The sequence below is a fragment of the Helobdella robusta genome (genome assembly GCF_000326865.2).
Source record: "Helobdella robusta unplaced genomic scaffold HELROscaffold_40, whole genome shotgun sequence".
NCBI lineage: Eukaryota > Metazoa > Annelida > Clitellata > Rhynchobdellida > Glossiphoniidae > Helobdella > Helobdella robusta.
Window position 1 is genome coordinate 1,174,352 of NW_008704903.1, and position 21,908 is coordinate 1,196,259.

Below are 21,908 nucleotides of genomic sequence, written 5' to 3' on the forward strand. Positions count from 1 at the left end.
TATCTATAATATAGATTCTATATCTATCTATCTAGAACAATCTACTAATAATATAATAAATAAGCAACATAAAGAAAAAATAAATTAAGAAAACAAATTACCAGAAAATTCAGTGGCGGCCGAAAATTAATTCACGATACTAAACGACGACATAAAAAAATTCAAACTCCCTGCAGAAACTCCAAGAGAAAAAACCGTTAAACCGTTTTTCAAAATTTGAAAAGCTCAATCGACATTTGGCGTTACTAAGGGTAATAAATTGCATAGATACGTACATAGGTATTATACCTATATATATATATATATAATATATATAGGTATATATTATACATATTATACTATACCTATATATATATATATGTATATATATTACATATATCTAAACATATATTATAGAAATAATAAATACATAAATATTATTATACACACACATATATATATAAAATATATGTATATTAATGATACAATATGTTTATAGTAAAAAATACTAAAAATATTAATGAAAATAATAACTATTGACATTTATTAACTAACTTTACAATGTTACTTATTTTTCTAGCAGATAAAATATACACAGACAGATGAACGAACACACACACACATACATGTATATATATATATGCACACACACACACACAGAGAGAGAGAGAGAGAGAGAGAGAGAGAGAGAGAGAGAGAGAGAGAGAGAGAGAGGAGAGAGAGAGATAGGCATAACATATGTACGAACATATAAAATTCAAGTTTATTAGAACGCATTTATGAATAAAGGCAGAAACATTACAGATTCTAAAAAGACAAAAATTGTCATTCAAGTTCCAGGCCGTTAAAAAACAAGACTTTTTCAAATATTATAATTCAAAGTGATATAAATATATATAATTTGATTAAATTTCATATATTAAATAAAAAATAATAAGAATAACGATTAAAAACCCAAAATATAACATCCCACGATGAAGAATAATTAACATTAATAATAATGACCAATAATAAATTGATAGAGTAAAAATTAAGACTATAAAATGACGAGTCATTTATATAACGCTGAAAATCATCTGGCAGATCCATAGCCGGGGAATAATAGATCAAGAGCCCGCGTCAGATTAGGATTAGTGAAAAATTTCATGGCCGCCAAATCGGCGCGACAGATGGCGCACGTTTTGACACCGGCTTCGAATGAGCGAGTTAGGCAATCCTGTAGCAAAAAAGTTAGTTGCATGTGATCGAGATGATTTTATCTAAATATAATAAAATATAATTATTATTATTATTAATAAATAATAATAATAATAAAAATAATTATTATTATAATATAATATTAGTGATAATAATATAATATATAATAAATATAACCTTGCAAAAGTTGTGCTGACATGTCGTTGTTATGGGCCGATAGACAATATCCTGGCAACATATGCACGTGAAAGTTGACTCTACTTTTTCTAAGAAACTCTGGGGAAATCGTTAAGGAATCAAATTATAGATCTAGACAATATTCTCTCCACTCATTAACCCATTATTGCCGATCAATCAATCAATTAATCAATCAACTAATCAATCAATTAATTAATCAATCAATCATATTTATCCAACAATTGTTCATTCATTCAGTTATCCATTAAATCTCCATCCGTTATTCATTCACTCATCCACCATTCACTCAATCACTCATTAAAACCATCCATCCACCCATCCATACTTTTTTGCCATTTCTAGCAGCCGACAGGGCATCCTTCCAAAGTTTATCATTGATGACGTCATCGTCAATGGCCTTCAGCAATTCATCATCAGGCGAGTAACTCACCACCGCCTGTACGTTCTCTTTATCTGTCACGTGATCAATGTGACGACGACGATGATAATGATGTTACTGATAACGATGATGATGATGTTACTGATAACGATGATGTTTGTAGCATTAACGACGACTACGACGATGATGATGGTGACAAAGATTAGGACGATGATGAGTGCGGCGGTGATGGCAAGCCAAAAGAAAAAGACCCCCAAAAAAATATCAATTAACCATCTCTGGCACAGTCCAAATCCAGTTTGGTCTTTTTTCTTTTATTGGAAGAACCCAGATCGAGACTATTACCATCATCACCACCATCATCATCATCAGCATCACAAACATCGTCGCTATCACCAGCATCATCGTTATCATCATCATCACCACCATCATCCAAATTCCTCTTTTTCTTCTTCTTCTTCGCCATCATCTTCTTAATCATTTTCCTTTTACTATTTTTACTATTACCACTACTACTATTCTCAATATCATCATCATCATCATCGTCGTCGTCATCCTTCCCTTTTGATTGGCTGCTGTCTTTTTTTGGCTCCTCCCACCCGTCCGGATACTGTAAACAACAACAAAAATATGAGTTGGCAATATTCTAAAAAAATAAATAAATAAATAATTAAACTTGAAAAATAAAATGAAATTCGTAGCCCCTAGCCAACCTGCATGACGAGACCCAGCATTTTTGACCTGTCGGCTCCCTCCTGGGTCCAGGGGGCGGGCTCAGGGTCGTCCCTCCTCAACAAATATTTCCACACTAGAAAGCCGGATTTGCCCTTTTCAGGCCAGTACTTTACAACCTGCAGATTATTTCATCATCACCATCAACCTAATCATCATCAACACCACTATCAACCTCATCATCAACATCAACCTAATCATCATCATGATCAACATCAACCTTATCATCATTATCATAATCACCACCACCAATACTCCAAGTATCATACAATCCTGATGTACTTTCATAATATATGAAGACTTGCACGTCTCAACATCTGTTGGAATCTAATTTTTATTGAAAGAAAAAAAGAAAAGGAATACTGCAATACCTTATAAATACCGTCGTATCTGTTGCCATCTTCAGGCGCGTATTGGGAATGCTTCCGACCCTTGCTATTTCTAACCACCCTAACCGGCTTACCTGATTTTAGGGCGGGGAAAAAAAGTAAGTAAGACGGTAGTATGGAAAAGTGTGTCGATGAAGTCTGGTTAGAAAGAAAGGAAGGAAGTTTACGCCATAAGCATCAACATTCTAATCTTCATTCTAGTTAGGACCTGGTCATCATCATCATCATCATCATCTTAGGCGCATCATTATCATCATCGTCATCACTTCCGCATCATCACCATCGTTTCCATATCATCATCATCATCATCACTTCTAGATGATCGTCATCAACACCTGCTTTCCAGTTATTAGCCTCAGCTCCTTCTTTGCTATTGATGGGAGCATCACAATTCTTAGCAAGAGCCCTTGAAGAAAATGAACATTAATAATAATAATAATACTAAAAAAAACAATAATAACAACAACAACAACAATAATAAATAACTTAATAAATAAATAAATCTACCAGTATAACGCGATAGAAACACTACATCAGCTACGCCAACTATCAATCAACCAATCTTCGTTTTGCGTCCAGAGACCCGGTTTCCCGAGGTAGGACGTTGTTTTCTTTGCCATCAACTTTTTGCGCCAAATTAGACGATCAGTTGTATCCATTTCATTTGAATTTAGAGCTTTCATGTCTGGCTCGACATGTCATGTCATGTCTTACGCCAACTAGCTAGCTAAAATCATCTCTATCTTGGCTGTAATGATTACATTATGCACATCCCTAATTCCACTCACTTGTTCATTCTAGTTAGGACCTGGTCACATGACTGGCCGGCCGTCCTTTTGTTTCCTGACAAATCCCTACCCCCACTGCCCGTGTAGGTGAACTCGTACCCATCGTCCTTTCGTGGAAATTATTATTATAAAATTATTTTAAAATTATTATCGAAATAATTATTATAAAATTATTAATACTATAATAAAATTCTTGCGATAATTATGATATAGACGACGAAATAAATAAGAGATAATAAACAAACAAGCCAAAAAGCAAAGAAAACAGATGAACTAGAAAGGTGTGCGCTAACTAAATCATCCTCATAGCCGCCAGCCAGGACGATAGAGTAGGCCCCCTCGTTCTCCCTCCCGTGGATGCCGGCAACATGGGGCCTGTGGACCCCAGATTCACTAACCTTCAAACCAATTAGGGAAATTAGACATGAAGTTTAAAAACTGTAACTACAAAGACGACATCCAAATTGAGGGATTTTGTTTCGGACGTTAAATTTGTTTCAACATAGGAGATCAATTTATCACCCAAGGCACCCCCTAGACAGGTATTTCCACCCACCCTCCCTCTCTGTCCACTAACCTGGACTCTGAACTTCCAAAGACTACCAACTTCGACCCCAGGAACTGGTCCGAAATGATTTGAAGGGACGATCGTACACATCTTCGATCTACCCTGGCAGGCCATTCCCTAGATAATAAAAAAAAAACAAAGATAATAGAATAATAATATAAAAGTTATTTATATAGGGCCTTATTTGCTTAACTTCTTAGCCAACGAAACTCAAGACGCGGTGATTTTGATAACTTCTTATCTTATTTTGTATCTTCTACGTTCGCCATTTTGTTTTGGTCTCTAAATGGACAAGCGTGTCTGACAATAGAAGATCGAAAAAAAATTTAAATAACAAAAAGGTCACCATTTTGTCCTTGACCTAGCCAACCTTTCCCCAATCCCTATTGGATGAGGATTGTGAGGAGGCCATCTTGGTTTTTTTACTGCTCTCCTTCAATTTTTCGCCGGCTCGAACAACTTGAGACGTGTCGAGCTTGCAACCAGGACAATACCTTACCATGACGAATTGTAAATAATAAATTAAATTATGATGAGTTGTAAATAATAAATTAAATTATAACGAATTGTAAATAATAAACTAAATTATGACGAATTGTAAATAATAAATTAAATTATGACGAATTGTAAATAATAAATTAAATTATGACGAATTGTAAATAATAAATTAAATTATAACGTTTTTTTTTGTCATTTTTACACCCCACACCAGACTATTTCACATTCCCTTCACTGTTCACCAGACCATTCCACATTCAACTGACCATTCATCGTCATCTGGCACAGACAAGAGAGGTGGTTTCAGGCAGTAGATATGGTAGGCGGAGTTACACTCGTCACACATCAGCTGCTTCTCCGGTTCCTTCTTACTCCCACAGACACAGCAGGAGCAGTGTTTGCACTTCCTGGCAGGATCATCTCTGCAGTGGTCGCATTCAGGTTTCACTGGTCCTTAGGTTTGCGGGACGTTGAGGTTGGGATGTGGGATATGATTGGGACGTTGAGGTTGGGATGTGCGATATGATTGGGATGTTGAGATTGGGATGATAGGATTGGGATGATGGGATTGTGATATGATCTTGAGGTGTTGATTGTGATTTGGGATTATGATTACAATTGTGTGTCAGTAATTTCCCAATCTGAAATATGAAAATAACGAATTTGAATATATATATATATATACTGCTAAATAAATTAGCATAGCAAATTCACAAATAACCTAATGAATTATCATAACAAATGACTACCAACCAACCAACCAACCAACCAACCAACCAACCAACCAACCAACCAACCAACCAACCAACCAACCAACTAACCAATCAACTAACCAATCAATCAACCAACCTAACAACCAACCAATCAACCAACCAACCAATCAATCAACCAACTATTTGGAATGTTTCCAGCTACTTCACCATCTATCATAGAATTCCTCTGAGAGCCTGGAGATTCAATGACAAAAATTTCATTCATAAAAGGCAGTCTGCAATTTTCCATCGGCACAAGGTCTTTCCTGATATCTCGGAATGTTTGAAAGGTTAATTTAAATACATAAAAAACTTTTCTCTGATTGGTTAGTTAATTTTTAACAAAATTTAAAAAAAAACTGATAAAAAGTAATACCCAATGTAAATAGTTGCATAAACATCTTTTGAAGATTTAGTGTTTTTGATTTCAGTGATGACAGCGTCGTACCAATACCCTCTGTCAGCCGGCTCGTCGTAATTATAATTGACCATGACCTTCTCACTAACTTTCAGGTCGATTAGGGATATCTTTCTGTAGGAACGTGGTCTGAGATCTTTGCTCGTGACTATCGTCAAATCGCTGCTATCGTCATCTCTGACAAAGTTAATTATAATGGAATAATTATAAATTGTAATTATGAATAGAGATGAAATTTATTTTAATGAATGAATGAATGAAAAAATGAATGAATGAATAAATCAAAAAACCATGCCTACCCTATATATCTGACATGGTATTCATAGCCATCATCATCATCACCATCATTTTTGTCATCATCATCATCATCGTCCCTTTTGGATCCATGATTAGTTTCATCCTTCTTCTTCATTTTATCTTCTTTCATTCCACTAACTTTGCTTTCTTTATCATCTAGACCAATGTCTTTACTACTATCATTACTATTACTAATATCATTATTATTACTGTTATTATTGTTGATTCTGCGAGTCCTGGGGACAACCTTGACGAGATCACCTTCGAACCAGGCACCTAATGTCACATCCCTAATGTCTAGTACATCCCCAACCTGTATATAGAATTATATTTATCAATTTATTATTATTATTTTTATTATTATAAGTTATCAATACTTTTAACTTTACCATTTGTTTATGAAAATAAAATAAAAAAAAAAACACCTTATACAAATTATTCTTTTTATTTTCAACCGTCAGCTGCTCTTTATTTAATTGTGTACTACCATCATCATCATTATCATTATCAGTGTTTATTTTATTATTATTTAAATTATTATTTTCATTATTATTATTGGCCCCATCAGTAGTTGATTCAGATGTAGGATCTTTTTCATCTTCTTCTAATATCGGCCTGACGAGAATTAGGATAACTTCATTCAGGGCAATGTTGTAATCGAATAAAGTATGGCCATCGACCATCTGTCAGGTAGAAAATAATTTCTACAATTTAGTATGTAACAGTCAAAAAGAAACATAGGCTCATAAACTACTTAAGTCTTAAAAAAAGGTTACTTAGTTTTTTAATTAGAATTTAAAATTAAAATAAATAATTAAGATTAAATACAAAACCGAAATTTAAATGAAAACCACGTGACTAACCATTTTTCCACGGCAGAATAGTTTCTGTCTTTCGACGGGGGCGTCAAAGTGTTTCACTAACTTTTCACGTAAATTTTCAATTTTCGTTAACTTGGACAGTCCATCGATGCGGACCAGCTTTTTACCGTCCATACTCCGTACTTGTATCCACATTTTTTTCTATCTTTTTTATTATTAAATAAATTATTTTTAATAATTTAGGTTGAAAATTTATAAATTTTGCCAGAAAAAATGTGAAAATGTGAAAATTTAGTTTAAAGTTTCGCGGTTTGAATGTTAGATGTTGAGATTAGCATGATGTGGATGAGATGAAAATTTTATTACTGTTCACCTGTAAAAATGAAATATAACGTAAAATTTTCATGAGATATATCATAAATATTAATTGAAAAATAGACCAAATATATTTAAATAAACAATATTTTACTTAATTTTTGTTAAATTCTCACAAATTTTCTCCTAAACACCTGTATTACAAATAACTCAGCACTTTTTAAAGGGACGTAATGTACAAACGTGTGCGAATTCAAAAAAAAAATGACGTTTCTGACAGTTGAAAAAAATGAATCATTCTTTCAAAATCCGCTCAAATTTATTCAAAATTTCAATTTAAATTAACAATTTAATTATTATTCTACTTAATTAAAACTTTAAATCGGAAAAAATGAAAAGTTTAATGTCAAATCCGAAGGATTTCATGAACGCATCTGGAGGTGCTTGTGGTGTTAATAAGGTTGCCGACGCTCAAATCGACGCCGAAAAAATAGCCTTGGGGCAAGATAAAACTAAGTAATGTTCAATTTTATTAAGTTTTGTCAAGTCCTGTTAAGTAATATTCAGTGGTTTCAAGTGGTATTCTAGTAATGGTATTATCATTAACATTGAATAATATAATATAATTCAGTATGTACTTTGACGATGGTTTGTTTAATTATGGATCACAGACTCCCGAACACTAATTAAGTTAGATGGCTTAATGATAATAATCTGTTTAATTACTAATTACTAATAGACTGAGCGATATAGTGAGAAAAGGAGTGTCGAAGTTGAGGGATTGGACGATTGCCATCTTCTGCCCTTGTTGTCTCGAGCAGAAAGAAGGCATCGCCAAGTTGTTCCACTTCCAAAGGTGTAACATGTTTGCAAATAACCCGTACATGAAAGAGCTTTATACCAACGTTATCGGCTAGTATTTTTTATTAGTAGTAATTATGTTAGTAGCAGTTGTGGCAATTGTAGTAGTAGTAATTGTAGTAGCAGCAGCAGCAGCAGTAGTAGTAGTAGAAGTAGTAGTAATAGTAGTAATAGTAGTAGTAGTAGTAGTAGTAGTAGTAGTAGTAGTAGTAGTAGTAATAGTAGTAGTAGTAGTAGTAGTAGTAGTAGTAGTAGTAGTAGTAGCAGCAGCAGCATTAGTAGTAGTAGTAGTAGATGTTGTTGATGTGGCGTCCAAATTTCAAATGTGGCATCATGTTGGCTAATAAATTTTTATATGGAAGAATTGTATACAAATCTTTCGGTTAATGTTTTGTAACAGTAGTATTAGTATTAGTAGTTGTTGTTGTTGTTGTAGTAGTAGTAGTAGTAGTAGTAGTAGTACTACTTAAATACAAGAGTGTCGTATTCACAATCCCACTTCAAGACTCTGTCAAATACTAGTACAACTGTTTCCGAAATTTCTAAAACCACAGCATTCACGGCCGGCTGGCTCGTAACATTCAGCGCAGCGATGGTCATGATATACGTATTCGACTATGACGCTTGGTATTGGTTCCTTTACTGTGGGGCTGCGGGTCTCTTTATCAGTTTTCTACTCTGGTTCAACCCGTTTGTAAGGCTCTATATATGCGTTGTTACCATTAACATTGCTTCAGGTTTGTTTGCTGGCTGGCTAGTTGAATGTGTGTGTGTGTGTTTGTTTGGTTGTTTGTGTGTGTATGATAGGGTTGTAAGATTTGTACGTATTTTTGTTGCGTCATTCGATCGTTTTGTTTGTTTAAATTTGATGTACATCAATCGACCAGCCAAGGAAAAAACCAACCAACCAACCAACCAACTATCCAACCATCTAACCAACCAACCAACCAGTCAACCAACCAACCAACTATCCAACCATCTAACCAACTAACCAACCAACCGACCAGTCAACCAACCAACCAACTAACCAACCAACCACAGAGAAAATAACATGGGCAATGTTGATCTACGCCATCTACCTTATAACTCAAGGGCCAGTCGTCAACATCAGGCTAAACTCGGAGATCATTATAACCGATTTGGTGTGCTTGGTTGAAGCCGTCTATAACCATACAATAAACTTTGGCGACAATGCTGCCAACCCATTGAATAGTTAGTCGATTCGCTATACTTTTCCAGTAAGCAAGTAACTGCATTACTAAAATTAGCTACACCACTAGTAGTAGTAGCAGCAGTAGGAGAAGCAGCAGCTACGTCACCATTAGTAGCAGCAGTAGCAGCAGTAGTAGCTGCAGCAGTAGTAGCTGCAGCAGTAGCAACAGTAGTAGCTGAAGTAGCAGCTGCGGCAGTAGTATTCGTAGTAGCAGCTGCAGCAGTAGTAGTAGTAATATAGTGGTAATGAGGTATTTTTTCCACGCAAAGGTGCCTACAGCTCTATGGAAAAGAATAAGGAGCTGATGAACAACTACAGCGATTACATACGGTCCGGGATCCAAATGTTCGTCAAAACTGTTAAGTTCCACCGTTAGCTTTCAGAAATTTTTAAAATTATCATCCTCGTCATAATTATTAACATCGTCATAATTATTATCAACGTCATAATTATTAACATCATCATAATTATCATCATCATCGTCATAATTATTATCATCGTCGTCATAATTATTATCATCGTCATAATTTTCATCATCGTCATAATTATCATCATCGTCATAATTATTATCATCGTCATAATTAACGTCATTGTCATAATTATTATCATCGTCATAATTATTATCATCGTCATAATTATCATCCTCGTCATCATCATAATTATTATCATCGTCATAATTATTATCATCGTCATAATTATTATCATCATCATAATTATCATCATCCTCATTATAATTATTATCGTAATCATAATAATTATATTCGAGATAATTATAATTATAGTTATAATTATCTCAGAGGGGATGTTGAGGATGATCGCCGCCAAGTGTAAAAACTTCAAGAGCCTCTGTACATTCTTCGTTGACTTCATGTGTAAGAAGTGCGAGGTCATTCTACTTTTTCCATACAGGAATTGCAAGTAATTATTATTATAATTACAATAATAATAATAATGATGATAATAATAATAATAAAATCAAATAAAAAAAATAATCAAATAATAATTTAAATTTAATAATTTAATAATAAAAAAAATAATAATAATTATAATCATAATAATAATGATAATAATAATAATAATGGGAATATCTTTTATTTTTCACCATAAAAAAACATACAATATTTAAAATATATATATATATAATAATAATGATAATGATAAATAAAAATATATAAATAAAATATATAAATAATAATAATAATGATGATAATAATAATAATAATGGGGACATCTTTTATTTTTCACCATAAAAAAACATACAATGATAAAAAAAATATATATATATATAAGTTAATGTCAATAAAATAATGCGCAATGATAAAATTTGTAAAAATGCTATAAAATAATATTAAATAATAGTAATAATAATTTGAACTCTTTTATTATTGCAGAAGACATAAAATCAAATCAAAATAGATAAAATGAAATAAAATAAAATAAAATAAATTGTTAAAATTGTAATAAATTGTTAATATTGTCATGCACGATAATAATAATAATAATAATAATAATAATAATAATAATAATAATAATAATAATAATAATATTGGTAGTAGTAGTAGTAGTAATAATAATAATAATAATAATAATAATATTAGTAGTAGTAGTAGTAGTAGTAATAATAATAATAATAATAATAATAATAATAATAATAATATTGGTAGTAGTAGTAGTAGTAATAATAATAATAATAATAATAATAATATTAGTAGTAGTAGTAGTAGTAGTAATAATAATAATAATAATAATAATAATAATAATAATAATAATAATAATAATAATAATAGTAATAATCATCATCGTCGTCGTCGTCATCGTAGGCGTTATTTGAGCTACATGTTCTTGACAGTGCTCTGCAACCCGCTCATGATTGGCTACCTCATGTGCTTCTACTTCTGTGGTCAGTCGGCTGCTAGAATTAAGGCCATAATTTTCATCATAATTAATTTTAATTAATTAATTATAACAGTGGTCATAATTATTTCACTGTACATACATAGACACATACGAATATTATTATTATTATTATTCTTCCATAACAGTAATAAAATACCTGCTATGTTATATGCCACAAGCTTTCGGAGCCATCATACAGATGTGGACCGCCCTGACCAGTAAAGATAAAGATAATACTACTACTACTACTACTACTAATAATAATAATAATAATAACAATTATTATTATTATTATAACGATGATAATAATGATGATGATGATAATGTCTAATGGAATTGATTGTAATTAAGTGTATTCAAATGGATGCACGATTCTCTCATACTACTACTATTATTACTACTGCTACTACTACAACTACTACTGCTACAACTACGACTACTACTACTACTACTACTACTAATAATAATAATAATAATAATAATTATATTAATAATATTGTGTAAAGGTTAGGACGCCCGGTTCAACTGTTGTAATGACCAATTTGAAATGCGAAATTGTGTATGTGTGTATATAAGTGGGTGTGCGTGTATGTATGTATGTATGTGTGTGTGTGTGTGTATCATCATCATCATTGTTATCATCATCATTAACATCTTTTTCATCACACCGTCGTCGTCGTCAACACCATCATCATCATCATCATCATCCTCATCCTCATCAGGTTCTATAGGGAAGAGTATATCCGGACTAGTAGGAAGCGCGGATTTTAGTGTCGAAGTGAGGATCATTATCAACATCGCCATCGTCATCATCATCATTACTACCACTACCATCATCATCATCATCATCATTGCCACCGTCATCATCGTCATCGCCATCATAACTTTCGTCATCGTACATGGACATTTTGAAATCGATAAAAACCACTTTCTACTCATTTGCTTTTTATCGTTGTGACCATAATCATTTTCACCATCGTCCTCATTATCAATCAACAGTATATGTAACTAGGTCACCGTAAGTAATCATCATCATCAGTGTCATCATCATCATCCTTCGAAACTAGGTCATTTACATAACAGTATATGTAACTAGGTCACTGTCATCATCATCATCATCAGTGTCATCATCCTCCGAAACTAGGTCATTTACATAACAGTATATGTAAGTAGGTCACCGTCATCATCATCATCAGTGTCATCATCCTCCGAAACTAGGTCATTTACATAACCGAGTATGAGGTCACGCAGACGAAAACGTTCGTTGACGTGGCGAAGAAAATCTTCACCGAGGCCTTCTACGGCGTGTACAACTTCATCGTCAAGTATAGCCAGTATGCTCTCTACTTCGTGTACATGCTGGTCGCTAATCTCTTTATTGAGTTTGTACTCTCCTCTACCGTTCTTACTGTTCAATGAAAATTGAAATGTAGATGAAAAAGTTTTTTTTTTTTTTTTTTTTGTAAGTTTTTGTGGTGAAGTGAGTGGCGGTGTAGTTGGTAAGGTTTCAGGCTCGGATGTTGCAGAGAATGTGTTCGAATGCGTAGTGATCCTTACTTGTTATATGTGCTGAGTCCACAGGGGCTGATTTCAATTCCTATTATTATTATTATTATTATTTTATTATTGTTTACATTTCATTCAGCTCGTACTTTTAATATTATTCACACTTACACATACACATACTGACGCATACAAACACACACACATTCACACAAAAAACACACGCACATAAAAAACACACACAGACGCCGCACACAACCACCCACTGACAAACACACTCACAGACAAACACATATACACAAACACACATACACACACGTACACATACACACACGTACACACACATACATTCACATACACACAGAGCCCTGTGGTACATCTACAACTACTACTGCTTCGACCGACACGACAACGTCATCGTCAACAGCACCATGAAGGAAATTGATGAGAGGAGGAAACGGAGAAAGAGGCCCATCATCTTGCCCCTCAGGAAACCGGAAAAGGAAATCTACGGAGAGGAAGGTGGGAGATAGTGATGTGGAGAAGAAAGAGAAAAAGAAAAAGAGAGAGAGAGAGAGAGAGAGAGAAAAGAAGAAGAAGCAAAAATGTAAAAACGGTCTACCATTTCGCCTCTGAAGAATAAGTAAAGAAAAGGAAATCAACAGAGAGGAAGATGGGAGATGTTGATGAGAGAGAGAGAGAGATAAAAAGTGAGACGAAAAAAAAAGAGAGAGAGAAATTAGAAAAAAAGAGGTCTACAATTTTAGCCCTTGCGGAAGCCAGTTGAAGAGATTTATAGAGAAGATGGTGGAAGAAAGAGGATAAAGAGAGAAAGAGAGAGCTTGTGAGAGAAAGAGAAAAAAAATGACGATGATTTGATGATGATGATAAGAATGATGAAAGGATATTCATCATCATCGCCATTTTTTTTCCTCATCCCACTTAGGCGGGGATTTATCAGATAAAGAATTGAAGGGAAGAAAGCCAATGATGATATTCATATGCGTGCTCTACTACTTATCGTTACAGGTACCATTCATTTAATCGTTTCGTCATTCGTTCATTCATTCATCCATTCATTCATCCATTCACTCATATATCCATCCATACATCCATCCATTCATCCATCCATCCATCCATCCATCCATCCCTCTATTCATTTGTTTATTTATTTAGCGCCCATTTTCGTCATCAGCATTTTCATCATCACGAATTTTAAAGATTATTCTCATGAGTTATTTTTTCATCAATCTATTCATTCATTCATTCATTGACCTATCCATCCATCAATTCAACCATCTATTTTCCATTTATTTATTTATTCATTCATCATTCATTCATTCATTCTTTTATTTTTATAGCGCTTAATGAACATCAAAATCCCAAATTTCAAAGGTCTTTTTGATGGATTACCTGGTTCTCATAAGTGTTGAGTCGTTCCAGAGGAACTTAGTGACAATTAAGATAATAAGTTTTGGTGAGTCTATTAATGGTTATGAAATTTGAGTGTACGTTTATTCATTTTTAGTTTGCTTGTTCATTCGTTCGTTCATTCATTCATCCATCAATCCATCCATTCATTCATTCATTCATTCCTTCGATTGTTCGTCTGTTCATCATTCGTTTATTCATTCGTTAAATCAGTTGCTCATTCTATCAATCAATCAATCAATCAATCAATCAATCAATCATTCATTCATTCAGTCAGTTAATCGTTCCGTCATTCATTCAATTTTTTTTCAACCGTCCATTTTTTTTATTCATTCATTCATCCAATTTATCCATCCATCCATCCATTTATATAGCGCTTTCTATAGAAGTTGAGGGCGAAAGTTTCCTGGCCGAGATGTATAGGACGTTGGTGGAGTCGTTCGCTGCCGTTAAATCTGACAAAAACATCCTGGCCAGCTGCACCACAAAGGTTTTCGAGTTCAACCTAAGAGATCTCCTTAGAGTTTGTAAGTCACTCTTTCTTTTTAATTCTCTTTCTTTTTTTCTTGACTCTCTCTCTCACTCTCTCTTTTTTTATTTTCCACCTGTTTCATTCCTTTCTCTACCGTTCTCTATTTCTCTCTCCATCTTGCTCTATCATTCTTTCTCTCTCTCTTTCTTTTATTTCTTCATTTTCATCATCACCACCACCACCGCAATCATCATCGTCGTCATTATCATCAACGTCGTCACCACCATCATCGTCACTATCGTCGTCATCATCATCATCACCACCACCATCATCATCGCCACCATCATCATCGTCGTCGTCACTATCATCATCACCGTCACCATCACGACAGCGTTGATCTACGCCTTCCTCCTGGCATCCGTGTACTTCCGGCCGTACATTTTCCGGATCCGATTGAAAGTTTGCGACGCGTTTTACCCGAAGCGCCGCATCATGCGCGCCATCTGGCTCTACAACAACATTCTCAGGAAGCGGATACCAATGATGAAATCCGACTTCGATCGAGTCGCAGATTCGGCCGGTCGGTTATCGAAGAAGATATCGATGATCGACAAACTAGCTGCTAGGTTTCGTCTCGTTTCGTTTTTTGTTCGTTGGTTTTGTTATTTAGCTGTTAAGATTGCTATACCTACTACTACTACTATTACTACTACTACTACTACTACAACTACTACTGCTACCACTACTACTACTACTACTACTGCTGCTGCTGCTACTACTACTACTACTACTATTGCTGCTATTATAATTGCTACTACTACTTGAGGCTGCTAATTTTACAATCGCTACTTAGATTTGCCTTAGTCGACGACTGCTTACAATGCATTGGCTATGAGAGTCTGTACTGTTTAATGTGTGGCACCAGTGGCCTGCCACACGATCCTGGCTTTTTCAAGTGTAGTAGTTACGGTTGCCAAGGTGTGTATGTATGTATGTTTGTTGGCATGTTTGTTCGTTTGTTTGTATGTGTGGGTGTGTGTTTGTTTGCATGTGTGTATGTGTGAGTTTTGTGTGTGTATTTGTTTGAATGTTATAATAAAAAGCAATAATTAAATGAACGTTTGTATGATAACTAATGAATGAATGAATGAACGAACGAATGAACTGACAAATGGTTATATGATATTTACTAATAAATATTAATTTTTGCAAGTTAGTTTAATTTATTCAATCCCGACGTGTCGACCAATCTAAAATAGGTTTGTACTGCGAGGCCTGTTTCTTGGAGGCCAATAAAATTTGTGCCCTCTGCCATCGGCTCATCTCATTTGATGATGAAGATGTCAGTGAAGAAAAGTAGGCGGGGCTTATTTGATCAAGTGATCAGTTTATCAAATAGTCATTCATGAATTTATATATTCATTCATTCAATCAATTAATCAATATTTATTCAATGAATCACTCATTCATTCATTCATGTATTAATTCATTTATTCATTCATCTATCAATTCAACAATCAATCAACCAACCAATTCACTCTACCAAACAACCGACCAATCACCAATCACTCCAATCAATCAACCGTCTAATCACCAATCATTTCATTATTCATCTGACCAATCACCGATCACTCCACCAAACATCCGACCAATCACCGATTACTTCACCAAACATCCGACCAATCAGAGACTCGAGCGAGGACGAAGCCCAAGAAGACAAGCGGCAGATCGTCAAGCTTAGTAACGCCCTAAACAGTGGCAAGCCCGGCGAGCCCCACCCTGAATGGGCCCACATGAATAAGAGAAACATTAATAAAAATAACTATATTTTCAACTATAATAATAATTATTATAACTGTGGTAATAAAAATACCTATTACTATTATAATGATATCAGTTGTGCGTTAAGAAGTCGGAAGGGCACTAAAGATGCTACTACAGCCGCCACTACTACTACTACTGCTGCTGCTGCTGCTTCTACACATACCACATATAATAATAATAATAATAATAATAATAATAATAATAATAAAAGATATCGAAATACTTATTTCAATGCGTTTACCAATAACAGTAACTATATTAATTACGAGAATAAAAATAATAATGACAATAATAATTATAATAATAATAAAAATAATGATAATAATAATAACGGTAACAATAATAGTAATAATAATAACATTTTGAATCATTACCATAACCAGCAACAGCATCTTTACCTCTTCAACGATCCATATTATAACGACTACGACTACTACAACTATTGGCATAGTAGTAATAATAATAATTATAATTATGACAATAATAATAATAATAATTATAATAATAGTAATAATGGACTTGACTTTAACATCAACCGACATGCTATAACAAGTCAAATTCATAGATTCAGAACAAATGTATACAACATGGTGAACTTTGTTGACGACGATGATAATCATAATCGAAATCAACAACAACAACAACAGCAACAACAATCACATGATCAATCACATCAACAACAACGACGACAGCTAGATGTTGATCAAAAACCCCAACCTCAACAACAACAAAGACTAAATGCGCTCGATCTAAAACCTCAACAACCTCAACAACATCAACAACAACATCAGCAACAACAACAACATTTGACCCAGCAACAACAACAACAACGTCATTATCGTCGTCATCGTCGTCTTCGTCATCATAATGATCACATTGACAATGAAGATGATGAAGATAGTGATGATGTTTAATTCGGGGACTACGTTAATGATGATGACCATGACGTCATAATTGTAATATTATTGCCAATGTGTAAAGATTTTGAATTCCGTGTCGAATGTTTTGTTTTGTTTTAATATTATTTGTTGGCGTTAAACATTTTGAGGCTTGCTGAAAATTTGTAATACTCACAAACATACACACACACACACACAGACACACACACACACATACATACATACATACATACATACATACATACATACATACATGTATGCATACACACATACACACAAACAAACATACAAACGAACAAACACACGCGCATACATACACAAAATAATTCTTGGTTCAACCTTACATCTGTTGTGAATATTTTTTCGCTAAGTTCAAACTGACACGTAAAGAAAAATTTATGACCTTGTATGCTCGTTTGTTTGTGTATGAGTGTGCGTGTATGTGTAAGTGTGTGTGTATGTGTGAGTGTGCGTGTATGTGTGAGTGTGTGTGTGAACGTATGCATAAATAAGCATAGGTTTTTATACATACATACATACATACATACAAACATACATACATACATACATACATGCATACATACATACATACATACACACATACATACATACACACAGACACACAAACACACACACATACACAAACACATTCATACGTACACGCATTTTTCCCTTTCGCGAAATTTTACGCGCTCGTTCTTAGCGCCAAAAGTGTGAAACCGCAATAACCCTCAACAATAATAAAAATAATAATAATAATAACAAAAATCATAATTTTAGTAATTATAGCATACGTCATTGCCATCCTCCCAATCATCACCATTCTAATTATTCCCTTCCTTGCCATCATCGTCGTCATCATCGTCGTCGTCATCATCTCTCTCATCAAAGAAAGAGTGATCATCTTTCACTTTGTTTGTTCTCTTTCATCCATTCCTCCATCCATCCGTATTTGAATATATTTGAATATTTTTTTTCTCAAATGTATGGGTATGTATGTGTGTGTGTGTGTATGTGTGTGTGTGTGTGTGTGTGTGTGTGTATGTATGTATGTATGTATGTATGTATGTATGTATGTATGTTTGTATGCTATTGTTTTCTTGAGGCTAAACTAAGAACAATTGTTTTTCCATTTAAAGAAAATATAAAAACCGGTCTTCGGTTTATGAACCTGAACGCAAACCTACGCATTATTATTATTATTATTGTTATATTATTATAAATGAATAAAATATATCAACTGACCAATCAGTTTATAATTCAATCCAATCAATCCAGTCAATTCAGTCAATCAATAAATCAATCAATCGATCGATCGACCGACAAACCAACCAACCAATCAACCATTCTATCAATCAATTGATCAAAAAACTTCAATCAGACGAAAAAATCACCAAAGGTGGTTGCCAAAATGGATAGAGCCGGCAGAACCGTATATTGGCAGGCCCTATGAAAATAGACAGACGACACGTATGGACTAGTGGCTCTTTCTTTTTTGGGAGTTTCGTACCTGGGATTTTTCGGCCAATTCAAGTTGCAATTGTCAGCATCGTTGCATTCACAAATGAATCCTAATTTTTTTTATGTTGTGTCTTTGTTGTCATTGTTGATGTCGTTGATGTTGTTGTTGATGTTGTTGGTGTTGCTTTGTTGTTGTTGTTAATGTTGTTGATGTTGTTCGTGTTGTTGATGTTGTCGTTCACAACAAAGATATTGTATTTGCAATTGTAACAACAATAATAATGAAAGCACATAAAAACCATCAACAACAACAACGACGACGATGACGTCATCATCACCAACCAGCGGAATCCTTCTCTTTGTATTTGTAGCAGTTATATTCACCGCCTTTTGGTTCTACGCACCCCTTGGCAACACCATTAATGTCACCAATCTCCTGGTCTTCAACTGTTAAAAATTGAGTGATTAGTTGGCTGTTTGGTTGGTTGGTTGTTTGGTTGGTTGGTTGGCTGGCTGGCTGGCTGTTTGGTTGGTTGGTTGGTTGGTTGTTTGGTTGGTTGGTTGTTTGGCTGGTTGGTTGGTTGGTTGGCTGGCTGGCTTGTTGGATGGTTGGTTGGTTGATTGTAATTAATTTAGTTAGGTGGTTGATTGATTGATTGATAGATTAATTGATAGATTAATTGATAGATTAATTGAATGATTGATTGATTGATTGATTAATTGATTGATTGGATGACTGAATTTAAATTGATTGATTATTGCTGATAAGACTACAAACATAAAAACAAGAAACTAAGCCAACAAACGCAAAAACAAATTAAATTTAAAAATCCTTCCAAATAAAAAAAAAACGAATTATTCAAAAATCCCACCAAAAAAAACAAACAAAAAATTTCAAAAAATTCTCCAAGACAACAACACACCTGTATAATTCCCATGGTAACAGACTTTCGGAGCCGGACAATCGGTCACATTTTTCTTCATAACTTCAGGATCAAATGGATCCGGACAATACGGACACGCGTAGCATTTTAGTCCCATTGTACTTTGCGTTCCAAGTAAAAACAACACCATCTTTAGTAGCAGCAGTAGTTGTAGCTGAGGTTTTAGGAGAGGTTGAAGTAACGACATTGGCTTCATTAATGTTGCGCTTGGTGGTAGATTGATTTTGCGGTTTGATAGTTTGTATGATCCTTATTTATAAGGTTTTTCTTATAGAAGACCGGTTAATTCGCATATTAAATGCCCATTCATTTGTTCATGCATGCATTCATTTTTTCATTCATTCATTCCCTCATTCATTCATTCACAGTCTATGCCTTTTAGCCGGCTTGTTTCAAGCAATAAATGTTTGTTTATTTATTTACAACCTTACGTCACCAAAAGCGGTACGATCGTTTAATTATTCGATTAATATTATTATTATATTATATTATTATTATTATTATTATTAGTAGTAGTAGTAGTAGTGGTGGTGGTAGTAGTAGTAGTGGTGGTGGTAGTAGTAGTAGTAGATTTATAAATGCTGTTGTTTTTGTTGCAGTGTGTTAGTTGTACAACTTCTCATTGCAAATCTTTTTAAAAATCGCCAACGTTATCCACTCAGAATGATTTCGGTCTCGATATCTTTTGGCTTTTATTTTTTATAGTATATTTTTATTTTATATATATTTATTGTTTATATATTTTTGAATTAAAATTTATCTCAATTTTTTTTCAAAAAAAACATATTTTTGGCTATAAAATTATTTCGAATTAAAATTTATTTTAATTTTTTTCTCAAAAAAGCAAACATTTAATTATTAAAGTCAAAATGAACGCGACATTACGTTAATGAAAAATCAAAAAAAAAAACTAAGGTTCAGATCATACAGTATATACAATTATCATCACAATCATAACTATCACCACTATCATCATCGCATAACCACCACCACCATCATCATCACATCACCATCACCAGCATCATCACCAGCATCATCACTATCATTACCACCATCAGCATAAAATTCAAAACGTTACACCAACAAAAGCAACAAATTCACAACTCCAAAACAAAAAAACACTTGAAACTTTAAAACCCCCAAACTGACGGAACCCCCCTGGGGTCGAACTTCGGTGGTGAAGGGCCCTCTAGTATACTGGGCCGTAGTTGGTGTGGAAGGGTCAGTTTTGTAGGATATTTTATCTGGCCACTCTTTGTTGCAGTCAGCTTGCGGTAGCGAGCATTCGCATAAGAAGCCTGTAACTGATTCACTGTCATTCTTCCAGTTGTAGCAGGGAAATTCCTTTGGCTCGAGTTTTGGCAGGCAGCCGCGGGATGTCCCCTCTATCAGCCCGTAGTCGTCGTCGTCCACTGTCGGGTTGTGTGTGTGTGTGTGTGTGTGTGTGCGTGTTTATGTACGTACGTGCGTGTGTATGCGTGTTTGTGTGTGTGTGAATGAGTGAATGTATGAATGAATGAACAAATGAGCAAACGCTTTAAACGAATGAACGAACGATCCCCTCGACGAATGAACAAGTGATGATACAAACAAATGAGATATTGAGAGAATGAATGAATGAACAAATAAACAAACGAACGAACGAGCAAACAAACGAACGAATGATAAAATAACAAAAATGACACAATAAGCAAGCAAATGAATGAACCACACATGTGTAGTTGCTGATGTAGCAAGCTCCTGAGCACTGGACTTTTTTAAAGTTTTCCGGATTGTCGTCGAAAGGTAGGGCACAGGAGTCGCATTCGAAACAAGTCAACTGCGAAGCGACCATCATCAGGTTTGTAGGAATCAACAATAATATCAGTAGTATTTTTTCAACAACTGCTGCTGCTGTTGTTGTTGTTGATGATGTCATTGTCGTTAATGTTGGTGTTGTATGAGTAGGTGTAGTAGGAGTGTAGTAGTGGTTGTGACTGGTATGGCTGCGATATTGCAGCTGTTGTTGTTGTTGTCGCCGCTGCTAATACTACTGTCGTTGTGGTAGTAGCAGTAGTTGTAGCAGCTATTTAA

General features: G+C 34.3%; 4 protein-coding genes across 4 annotated transcripts; 1 reads left to right on the top strand and 3 right to left on the bottom strand.

Moving 5' to 3' along the window:
• Positions 1-205: 205 nt before the first annotated feature.
• HELRODRAFT_113832 (hypothetical protein) lies at positions 206-7,340 on the bottom strand. The gene is made up of 20 exons (XM_009025208.1): positions 7,059-7,340; positions 6,621-6,878; positions 6,198-6,508; positions 5,857-6,075; positions 5,622-5,746; positions 4,995-5,181; positions 4,601-4,724; positions 4,240-4,347; positions 3,956-4,060; positions 3,663-3,769; positions 3,210-3,280; positions 2,857-2,948; positions 2,467-2,604; positions 2,027-2,363; positions 1,700-1,827; positions 1,354-1,452; positions 706-1,195; positions 432-632; positions 362-409; positions 206-315 (listed from the first exon to the last, which is right to left on the bottom strand). The coding sequence occupies exons 1-17, from the start codon at positions 7,209-7,211 to the stop codon at positions 1,052-1,054; spliced, it is 2,706 nt and encodes a 901-aa protein (XP_009023456.1). The 5' UTR covers positions 7,212-7,340; the 3' UTR covers positions 206-315; positions 362-409; positions 432-632; positions 706-1,051.
• A 5,895-nt stretch (positions 7,341-13,235) lies between these two features.
• On the top strand, positions 13,236-16,067 carry HELRODRAFT_176991 (hypothetical protein; the record flags this gene model as incomplete). The annotated part of the gene is made up of 7 exons (XM_009025209.1): positions 13,236-13,326; positions 13,751-13,833; positions 14,200-14,281; positions 14,610-14,762; positions 15,099-15,333; positions 15,561-15,685; positions 15,967-16,067. 7 exons carry the CDS (start codon positions 13,236-13,238, stop codon positions 16,065-16,067), a joined length of 870 nt encoding a protein of 289 aa, XP_009023457.1.
• A 2,474-nt stretch (positions 16,068-18,541) lies between these two features.
• On the bottom strand, positions 18,542-19,965 carry HELRODRAFT_176992 (hypothetical protein; the record flags this gene model as incomplete). Its single annotated transcript, XM_009025210.1, has 4 exons — positions 18,542-18,613; positions 18,862-19,001; positions 19,234-19,338; positions 19,815-19,965. The coding sequence occupies 4 exons, from the start codon at positions 19,963-19,965 to the stop codon at positions 18,542-18,544; spliced, it is 468 nt and encodes a 155-aa protein (XP_009023458.1).
• Positions 19,966-20,909: 944 nt separating this feature from the next.
• Positions 20,910-21,669, bottom strand: HELRODRAFT_176993 (hypothetical protein; the record flags this gene model as incomplete). The annotated part of the gene is made up of 2 exons (XM_009025211.1): positions 20,910-21,247; positions 21,549-21,669. 2 exons carry the CDS (start codon positions 21,667-21,669, stop codon positions 20,910-20,912), a joined length of 459 nt encoding a protein of 152 aa, XP_009023459.1.
• Between the last annotated feature and the right edge of the window lie 239 nt (positions 21,670-21,908).